This window comes from Olea europaea, unplaced genomic scaffold, assembly GCF_002742605.1.
Source record: "Olea europaea var. sylvestris unplaced genomic scaffold, O_europaea_v1 scaffold1658, whole genome shotgun sequence".
Lineage (NCBI taxonomy): Eukaryota > Viridiplantae > Streptophyta > Magnoliopsida > Lamiales > Oleaceae > Olea > Olea europaea.
Window position 1 is genome coordinate 44,587 of NW_019234243.1, and position 10,831 is coordinate 55,417.

General features: G+C 33.5%; 1 protein-coding gene and 1 non-coding gene across 2 annotated transcripts; both read right to left on the reverse strand.

Annotated features, from left to right (window-relative positions):
• Positions 1-898: 898 nt before the first annotated feature.
• TRNAG-GCC lies at positions 899-969 on the reverse strand. Its single transcript has one exon. It is a non-coding gene; the product is annotated as a tRNA-Gly (tRNA).
• A 1,939-nt stretch (positions 970-2,908) lies between these two features.
• Positions 2,909-7,456, reverse strand: LOC111377467 (NAC domain containing protein 50-like). The gene is made up of 4 exons (XM_023000571.1): positions 6,845-7,456; positions 5,931-6,208; positions 5,644-5,829; positions 2,909-3,681 (listed from the first exon to the last, which is right to left on the reverse strand). The coding sequence occupies exons 1-4, from the start codon at positions 7,059-7,061 to the stop codon at positions 3,145-3,147; spliced, it is 1,218 nt and encodes a 405-aa protein (XP_022856339.1). The 5' UTR covers positions 7,062-7,456; the 3' UTR covers positions 2,909-3,144.
• Positions 7,457-10,831: the final 3,375 nt, after the last annotated feature.

Sequence of the window (10,831 nt, forward strand, 5' to 3'; positions counted from 1 at the left end):
GACAGAGAGAGAGAAACTAGGGGAAGAATTGGGAGAAAATAATTTAGGGTTTTAATTGGGCGGATCAGATAAGGAAAGAGTATATAAATTAATTTATTAATATTATTATACATATTGAAAACTTGATTTTTGAATAAGTTAACTTTAAACCTTATTTTTGAAATCCAATCTTTAAACACTTGTATGGATGTAATTCAGCCTTTAAATTAATTTGTTTTTATTTTTTTCAAACGGGTTGGTGGTTTAAAATAGTTTGCAAAGATTGGAATCTAAATTAAACCACTTCGAACCGGTTTGGTTCAGTTCAAAATCAAAACGTTAATAAATCCCCCTGAATCCAAATCAACGATTCAAAAAAGTGATTTAGGTTCAATTTTACGGTTTTGTTATTCAGCACTACTTAAAAAACACATTTTAGAAAGTAAATTTTAGTTTATTATTTAGAAAAGAGTAACTCTAAAAATCATTTTTAAAAAATAAATAGCTTAAAAGTAAGTTTGACTTATTTTTATGCACATGTCATTAAGGATGTTCAATTTATGCACATGTCATTAAGGATGTTCAATTCGTTTGAGTTTCACCTCTTTTTTTTATTCTTCCTTTGCTTCGAAATACTTACTAGTTATTACCGAATTTTATGTGCACACAAAATAAGTATAAAAAATGAAAAACATAAAACCTTGACAAGTTCCAGTTTCTGCCCGTTTAACTGTAAAACCAAAAAAGAAGGGAAAAAAATTTAAAAAAATAAAGAAAGGGAAAATGCTAAAGAAAAAAAAAAAAAAACACGCGCAAATGAAAAACGAAAGGTGCTCAGAAGCGCCTCATTTTCATCTGACGGATCAGAGAAAGCGACGGACCCACCATCGCACTGGGCGCGATTATCATCATCGCAGATTGCACCAGCCGGGAATCGAACCCGGGTCTGTACCGTGGCAGGGTACTATTCTACCACTAGACCACTGGTGCTTGTTGTTACCTGGGCCAGCATTTTATAAATATAATTGTTAAATACTCATAAATCCAAATATCATACAACACTACTAGCTACCAATAAATACTGCATATACATAAATGTTGATATATTAGTTTATATCTATGTGAGTTGAGAAATTTTAGTACATTGATCTTGACAATACTTTTTCCAATCAACTGCCAGATCTTTGACACAGAAGAATGTCAATTAAGATATACATTTTATGTGTACAAGTAGTTTAATCCAATAAATAAATCACACTTCAAGTGTTATTGTAGAATTTAGAAAAAATAAAAATAAAAAAATTTCTCACTAGCCTACCATTTGAGAGAATGTTTGATATGAAGTCTTGATAGTATAATATATAAGATTCTAATTTTAATTTTTTCTAATACGTTTTTAATACCATGATGCACTTAATCAAATGTAGTTTAAAAGTGTTCAAGTTGTATTACATTTTGACACTTCATCTTGCTCATATATCTTTCCCAATTTTGACGCTCATCGACAAACTTATTGTTCAAGATAACATAAAGTAGAATCAATCTTAGAGATTGTTCCAATGGTCTTTTAATACTTGATTCCAAGTTTCCAAACAAAGAGGTATATCAAAGTTTGCTAGATCTACTTAAAGATGCTAAGACTCAACTGAACTTATAAGAAAGACTAAAATGATCCTTAATATTCGCCGTGATCTCTTGAGGCTCTTATCAGAAGTGTGTTAGATCAGTGCATCATCTAAATTATGTTCTCTTGAAATATCCATAAACTAAAGTTATCATCCCAAGAAAGTAGTGTAAAACCAATGTATGCTCACTTCAATTTTAATTGGATTGAATGTTCATCAAATTTTAAAAGATTTCTCAATGCTTACCTATCTATCTAACATATTTCTCATACCGCCACTCATCAAGAATTCAGTGTTACCACTTGACAAAAAAGTTAATGTGGCAGACAGGAATCCATGGTGGTTCGTCCACCTAAGACAAGACAACCCACTTCAAAAACACAACTTTGAATGGACAAAAGAAAACTCAAGTTAGCAAAATTCCAAATCAGATATCACTTTCCTTTCCTACCCTTCTCCATCGTAACCCACTGTAAATCCGACCAAAATCCAAAGTTTGCTGTGGCATGGCTAGGAATGACTTTGACCCAATAACTTGTTTCTCGATAAATCGAATGTCTTCAAATTGTTCAGATTGCCAAACTTGATGAAATCTTTCCACTACTGATTATTGGAGTAGTAAAAGTGCTGATATGTCCAATACTTGCTAGTAACTTTCCACTGAACTTTTTCTCCCTTCCAAAGTTGTGTATGGCCAAATAATCAAAGCTGTGTTCTATTTATTTTTTTTAGGGGAGGGTAATTTCACGTCGTTTGCGACCAACAAGGATTTTCGTGAGCCGCATAGCCTTTTCCGTCAAGAGATGGATACAAATTCTTGTCTAGTGGTGGATGAAAAACACGTTGATGGATGGGTGAGCATAGAAAAATCTTTAAATCTGGTGAGCAAATAGTAACTTTAATGAACATTCTTCGACTTTATACCAAGAATATCTCAAAACCCTCATCTATGTTTCCCTAGTTTTAAGCACAATATAAACTTGTTTAATATAAATCGAAACCGGACACCGTACTAATAATTATAGATGGTCATAACAATCTCATAAAATTCCCATTTTGACCTAGATGCATAACGTCCCATAAAATAATTCATAATTACATTTTTCTGTGTGACACTCCCCTTCGATTCTCATATTCTATCTTAGATTGTTACTTCTAACAATGTACCCTTCTAATTTCTCTCTCTCATATAATAAAGTTAAAACAGGCCCGTGACAAACATAATTTGGAAAGCAATAGTACGGATTATTTCATATTTTCCAAAAGGAAGCAAGCAGTCAATTATAGAAATAAAACCACCAGAATGATATAATCTCAACTTTATTTGAATGAGCTCGATTCAACGAGATGAGCATTTTCGACGGATGCATCAGTAGACTACATTTAAGAACCGAAATATTACATAATAAACAGCTAAATGTCTTGATTCGCCATTACTCGATCTTACACTGTCCTGAAAATCGATCCAAGATGCAGTCAGTTCAAGGGGGATTTGAGCAAGAAAACTACAGAACTACAGATACAAAGGTCCCGCAATTATCTAGCGCTCATGAACATGATGTTGCCTCAACTCTTCGTTTTCTTTAGTTAAGGTCTCGATACGGGACTGAAGAACGTTGATCATCGCTTCGGCCCTCATCACTTCGATTTTCAGTGTTTCCCTCTCCATGGAGACATTCAAGATCCCGTTCTCCAAATCGGTGATAAATTTCAAATATCCGGGAGGCACGGATTTCTCAAGGTTAGAGGAATCGAAGGTAAGCTGGTTGACTGGATTATTTTCTTTAGGTTCTATCAAAGGAAATTCCAGAAGTGCAGGCGAATAATTTGTCGTCATCATCATTGTTGAGGGATCAAGGCTTGTAGTGGTTGAATCTTCCGATCCATTTGCATGGCTCGAGTTAGGATCATCATGCTTTGATCTTTTGCTTTGAGATAAAGAAAGTGGTTCGGGATCTTCTTCGGACCTCTCCCTCTTGCAAGCTTCAGATCTCTCCCTCTTGCAAGCAAACGAGAGACTCTGCAGCTCAATTTGATTCTCGACTTGTGGAGGAGCCATGCTAAGAGGATGAGTATCCTGTAACAAATTTTAGTGAGTTGAAATATGACTGAAAGATAGAATTCCCATAGCCGAGCCAAATTTGAAAGCATTAAGAAACGTATAATATTCCAGAAAGCTATTGACAATAGTGGAATAACTAAAGAATGAAAATATTAACAGGAGAATCTAAAATTATATACAGCGAAGAGTTTTGATATACTAACGGCAAGCAAAAGTTGCATACATAACTTTCAGTAAAAGGTATGGCTGAAAGTCACTTTCTCAGATCAATAAAGAACTAAATACTTGTGGAATGAAAATAAGCAGCAGCAACATCTCACTCCACATTTTCCAAGAAATTTAAGTCAGGAATTCATTAACTTTGGAGCCAAGCAAGAAGTCTGATAGTTGCAGCAAATTTGTCAATTTAGTTCCTTAAAGGTATTCTTGGAATCAAACACAAAAAATGACAGTTGTTTCTTATTATTTATTGACCTGAACAATATTGTTAACGGACATTTTAGGTGCCTTCCCAGAGCGCAACAGCAAAACAAAAGTGCAAAGGCGAGGCAGATTTTATCATTTCCACAAGGTCTTTTTCATTTTTCCTATCGCTGCACAATTTTCCACTCAAGCAAACAGGATCCTAACTGGAGAGAACTTAATCACTTCCGAGGTGATAGACTTTGTGGGTTGAGATCATCAAATGTCATTTTATTGTCAAAGTTCTTATCACAGAAATTAACAACCAATAAATCTAGTAAGCGGGATCAAGAAGGTATCGAAAATTTTCTCTAAGAATTTAATTCAGGGACAAGTAGAATCTCTTTATCACATGAATTATCTTGATCTTTATGTAAAATTGGTAAGTGTACACGTATGTTATGTATCAATCAAGTGAATTTTGTTTTAATGGGGGATCAATTCAATAAAAGAAATTAGGGTCGGTCTTGAATTCATTTTATTTTACCCTAGACTTGCTAGGTAAATCCATTTGATTATTCAAGAATCAGCCAATCAATTATACAGATATCAACTTCTAAATAAAGTGGTACCACACGGTCTCTTCCACAGTTAGCACACACAAGATACAACAAAGCGACTTGCTAGTAGTGTTAATAGACTGGCAAGAAATACTTTAAGCTCTCTTGCATGTATGAAGAGAATCCTGTGGTTCACTAAAACAGAGTATATGTGGTACGCATGTTCCAGCCCAAAGTAGAGGCACCTTGTCATGTTCCCCTTGTGCACTGGAAAAAGAACTAGTGACGTAGAACTTGACAGGAAAAAGGAACTCAATGGAGCTTTATATATCAAAACTTACTAAATTATGAAAATCAACAAAATCTAAAGTTAATCATACCTAATCAAATCTACATCAAACTCCACAGTTTATTATCTTTAATTCACTAGAATTATAGAAAGGTATGGCAGTGTTCTCTCAATTCTCAGAGGAGGCGACCGGTCCATAGACTCGGATGAGTCAAAACTGTAAGTCTTGTCATCCAAAGTGTTATTACCAAATTTTGAAAGTAGAGATTAAATACATTTTCTATATAGTAGTTGCAGAAAAAAATAATTATCCACTGCACTGCACTATTATTCCATGACAAAGATTTTTTTTTTTTTTTTTTTTTTTTTTGGGGGTCCTAAAACGAGTGCAAGATAATAATTCCAATAGTAGCAAAACACAATGCACAAAAACTTGGCAAATATATATTTGCAATTCAATATAGGCATAGCTCATTTGTCCTGGTTCTTATTGGTGACTCAAAAGAAACAACAATGTAGCATGGCAGAATATTTAATGACTTCATTGAATACAAAATTTTGCAACTAAAAAAGAGCGATATGCAAAAAGGAAACTACAGGATATGAACAAAAATATTGGAAATGAAGATGATACCCATTATGGAAATGATCTGTGAGGATATGCAAAAGATTGCATAACACCTACTAATCTCTCCAAAGCGGAAAAAAAAGCGACAGAAAATAAACCTGATTAAGGTGATTGCCCTCGACTTGTGCTTCATCACCATTGGGCACATCATCTTCAGCCTCTACACCAGGAATGACAAGGGCTGCATCATCATCCCATTCCTCCTCAACAAAAGGCGCATATCTATCCCCATTAGGTGGTCCTAAACCACTCTTCTGAAAGATTCTACAGAGCACAAACACATCCTTTTCCCACAGACAAAAGAAGAATTTCTTTTAAGATTCATAACTTTCAAAAAATAAAAGAAATGTGCACCAACTTTAAATTTTAAAATGACCACCCACACCTGTGCTACTCTAGCCCTTTCTAATTCTGCATCGCAAAGCCTGTACTCATGCATTACCCAATTTGTTCTCTTTCCATCAGGTGCTCGTCCACTATGGAAAACAAGGGTTTTCTTCATTCCAATAGTTTGGCATTTATGGCGCACAGGGCGATCCTTTCCAGTTGCTTTCCAGTACCCTTTACCAGTTGCACGATTCAGCCGAGACCCATTGCCATATTTTCTGTCCACAGGGCTGAAAAAGTACCATTCTAGATCTCGAGTCTTCAGGGATGCATAATCTTCATAGCAAAAACATGACTATTCATTAGAAAGATTGGAGAAGAATTACACAGACAAAAGAAAAACCATGGAAAAAGTAGAATTTGAGGTAAACCATAAGCACATGAGAATCTAATGACAAGTTAAGAACTCGGTATACAAAATTTAAATTCATATCAATACAAATGATATTCAAAGTCAACTCTTGGATCCCGAAACCCCAACTCAACACCCGCACATGTATGCCTATAAATACAGGCATTCAATATACATTTCTGTCTATTAATCCTCTCTTAAATTCCCTCTAATTTATCATTTTGATAAGAAGTTCTAAAATCTCATCTTTAGCCTATCTTATCATTTTTATCACATTCAAGTTCTAAAAATCTCTTCTTTAGCCCATCAAATCGCTATAATACTTACATATATCTACATCAATGAATCCTAAATAAATTATACACCCAAAAGCACAAAATAATCACAAATAAATAACTAAAAGAAATTCTGAAAATATTTGCACCTGAAAAAACCATGATTAACCACAAATAAAAAATAAAAACCATCTTAACCGGCCAAATAAAATCAGCAAAAATGTATATTAAATACATCTTGCTAAGTTCATATATGTGTGCAAATTTAGGTACGAAAATATGTACCAGCAAGCTCCCAGGGCTCAGATTTGTAGACATCAATTTCAGTAACAGCTTGAAATCGAAAGGGCTTCCCACATGCCTTCCTCCTCAGATAGTACGTCACCAACTCCTCATCCGTGGGATGAAATCTGAACCCCGGCGCCAAAGAAGTTGGCGGCGCCACCGTCCTCGCCGGTGCTGCACCCAACCCCACTGCCGCAACCAGCACCTCTTGTCCCATCTTGACTTTCAGATACTTTAATACCACTTAAAAATGATAAACTGAAAACCAAAACTTCAAGGGAGTATGGTGCTCCCGGGAAAAAAATCTGATACACAAAACTGAACACATAAATTAGAATCCCAGATAAGTACGAGTCAAAAAAAAAAAAAGTAAAATAATAAGTTATATAATGGTGGGTTCGACAGAAAGCTTTAAATGAAGATGGATTAGAAAGCAAGCAAAGTTTCACAAAAATAAAATGAAAACAGATGGGATTTTGGGATTTGGTTTGGCCGAGGGGTTAAGATTAGAAATGGTGAGAGTGGTGTGTGGTATGGATGCTTGCTTGACACGGAAATCGAAAAATCAAAACAAAGAAAGGGTGTGTGTTGGGGTCAGGCTTAGCTGTTTCTCATTGTTTTGTTGTTTTCTTGATAATTTTTGGGTTGGCATTTATTTTTTGTTTACTTTTACAAGAAGTCTCGCGCCTCTCTCTATCTTGGGGAAAATTGTACCATTAGTCCCCAATTTTGTAGTCTCCATGACAAGCTGATCCTTGACCTTTAAATTTACACCGGAAGTCCAAAGCCTAGCGATCTTGTAGCACTTCAAATTTATGCCATTGTGCTTCTTTGAACGTTGACTAAAAAGATCAGAGTTCCAAACTCGATCCATATTTGAGCAAGTTACCAAGTCATTTATAGACCGATGGATCGATGTTAGATCACTGGATAAGATTTTTCATTTTTTATTACTTCATTCATACACAAATCGTCTTGACTCCCTTACAGTTATTTTTTGGAAGAATTTTCACTTAAGTTAGTTATCGTGTTCTAGGCCAACTACTATCTCTTTTGATTTGTCTGATAAAACTGTTTATCAATCAATTTTAATATGGCACATTCATATCACTTTTGTTCATATTTGTCTCGATCACTCTATCTAATGAGTCGATATTTGCTCTTTAGTGCCCAAAAAAAGTACTCTGTAAGCTCGCATGAGTCTTCCCCTCTCATCAAGTGAAGGCCAACAAGGAAAGCTCACTATTATATTTTTTTTGTTCTTAGAACAATCAATGTCGTCTTGTCTTTTAGCTTTAAACGTATATGAGTTGCTCGAAATTTCTATTCGATATAACGCATTTTACCTGGTGCACATCCTGAACATGGGAGCACCCTCCACTGGAATACTCCAGAGCTTTCTCAACTAACGGAATTAGAAGCTCTGAATAGCACAAAGTTTTACCATTTTTTCGTTTTATGTATCATTTGTTCCTCTTCACTAGGAATACTTTATTGACTATTTCACCTAAAATTAGATTTTAGTTATGCAATATATATTTTAGTGACGGCATAAATAACATTATAACGTCATAAACCAATGACTAACTAATAATTTAAAAGTTCTAGATTTGAAGCTCCAAAAAGTTACTTTTAAAACAAACATATCAATATGTCAAAACTAGGTCGTTAACAATAGATGAAAACCTGATAGTTTATATAGCTTCTAATTGGTTCAAGTGCGCACTGGTCCAATTACGTAATTGAATCGGATCATGATTCAGTTCGTCGTTAATTTGATTTGCCCATATTGATCCAATCTGATCTATAGAAATGCGAAAAAGGACAAGTCATTCTTAAATTTTCAAAAATCACTCTATAATATTTAAATCTCTTTTTAAGTGATTATGCATGTCCAATTTTATGAAACTAGAATTTACCTTTTTACTAGAATGGTGTACAAAAATTTACAGCAGAACCTATTTTCAAAAGGATCGTGTGATAATCAATGGGTCTGATGGTGCAATTATAATAAAATACTAGTGATCAAGTTGCAAGTAGAAAATTTTTCAGGACTAAGAGTGAAATTTCCTCATCTACGACTAATATATATGTGAGAGAGATGTATATATATCTTCTTTGGGTGTTAGGCTATATAAGTACCTCTCCTGGTGCATAACGACTGCCATTTTTCTTTTTTCTTTTTTTTTTTCTTTTCATAATTTGACCTTTACATAATTACCCTTTTTTTGCTATTTCACTTGGTATAGAGTTTAGGTTTTTCCTTTTGTGGGGGCTTTGCTTTTACCAACACTCCAACAGTATGCCGTTAATCGATAGAAATTAATCTAATTTTTTTTCATAGTCAAAATTTATTATTTAATGGCACTAAATTCGCAACGCTAGTTTAGGTGACGCTCATATAGCATTAAATAATAAGTGAAATTAAATGACTCATTTAATTCTATCTTTCATTTAGCACTACAATGTCTGGTGTTGCAATCCCAATGAGGCTACATAGTATTACTCATTAATTTTATAATAATGATATTTAGTATCAGCAGTGCTAGGTCATCAGTTTAGGTAACTATACTTTATATGTTCAATTAAATGAATAATGTGATTTTACATTTAAATGAATCTATCATTTAATGTCATGTAATTGTTACTTAAATTAGTATTTAATAAGTGGTGATAAATAACATTACTCTTAATTTTAACTACATTTTTCATGGGACTAATAATTTTTAAATCACACATTTCATTAACTATTATCAAAATAAGTTAAAAATTCTCTTTTAATCTCAATCAAACAAGGACTATATGTAGTATTCATATAAGTTTAATTTGGATATTTGATTGGTCCTTTCATTTTGATTTGCCATGTTATGAGATTTTTTTTTTTTTTTTTTGTGAATAATATTTGCGTGTACAAATGGTGTATTATCCCTATATAATATGATATGTGATGTGTGGTAAAATGATAAATTCAATTAAATACGTAGATTTCTGAACCACTTTATTGGTCACCTCACTTTGATATCACTACAAAAAAACAGAGCTCCAGGTACGAATTTTTCGTTCCTAAAGCCTCAATATCCATTACTAATAATTTTTACCAACGGAATATTTGCAACCACAAATCCCTTGGTAATTTGAGGGTCGCTGATAATTACCAATAGATCGTGTCGTAGGTAAAGAGGAAACATTTTATCAACGAATTTTCTGTTGGTAAAGTGTGAATCTTTTAACAAAATCGACTTTCCGTTGGTAAATGTCTAACATTACAATTGGTGAAAATCAATGCTGTAAATAACTGTATGGTAAAAAAACTATTTATTTATTATTATTATTTAATAATTATAATTTTTTTTAAAAATTTTTTTTAGAAATGCCAAAATATTGTTTAACTCCTTATTGGACCACAAATTTATATAGGGCAATCACAAAGATATTGTTGTAAACTTTCGATATAAGATAGGTTAATTATTTTTACCAACGGAATATCCGTTGCTGAAAGATCAAAATGTTAAACAGTTATATTAGGCATGAAATATCCGTTGGTAAAGAGATATCATTTTTATTAACGGATAATCCGTTTCTAATTACCAACGGAATATCCGTAGGTAAAAGATCAAAATGTCAAACAGTTATATTAGGCACGGAATATCAGTTGGTAAAGAGATATCATTTTTACCAACGAAAAATCTGTTGCTGATTATTGTAGCTACAATTTAATTACTTTTACCAACGGATAATTCGTTTCTAATTACCAACGGATACCAATGGATGCAATCCGTTGGTAATATTCGATACATCACCTACGGAATATCCGTTGGAGGAAGATCTAAATGTTAAACGGTTACATTAGGTATGGAATATCGGTTAGTAAAGAGATATCATCTTTACTAACGAAAAATTCGTTGCTAATTATCATAGCTAAAAGTGAATTACTTTTACTAACGAATAATCCGTTTCTAATCACCAACGGATGCAATCCGTTGATAA

Excerpts from the sequence above, each read along its gene's own strand:
- LOC111377467 (XM_023000571.1), bottom strand. The coding sequence starts at position 7,061 with ATGGGACAAGAGGTGCTGGTTGCGGCAGTGGGGTTGGGTGCAGCACCG. Across the intron at positions 6,209-6,844 it reads TGAGCCCTGGGAGCTTGCTG|ATTATGCATCCCTGAAGACT; the intron begins GTACATATTTTC and ends TTTGCTATGAAG. Across the intron at positions 5,830-5,930 it reads AAAGGGCTAGAGTAGCACAG|GATGTGTTTGTGCTCTGTAG; the intron begins GTGTGGGTGGTC and ends CTGTGGGAAAAG.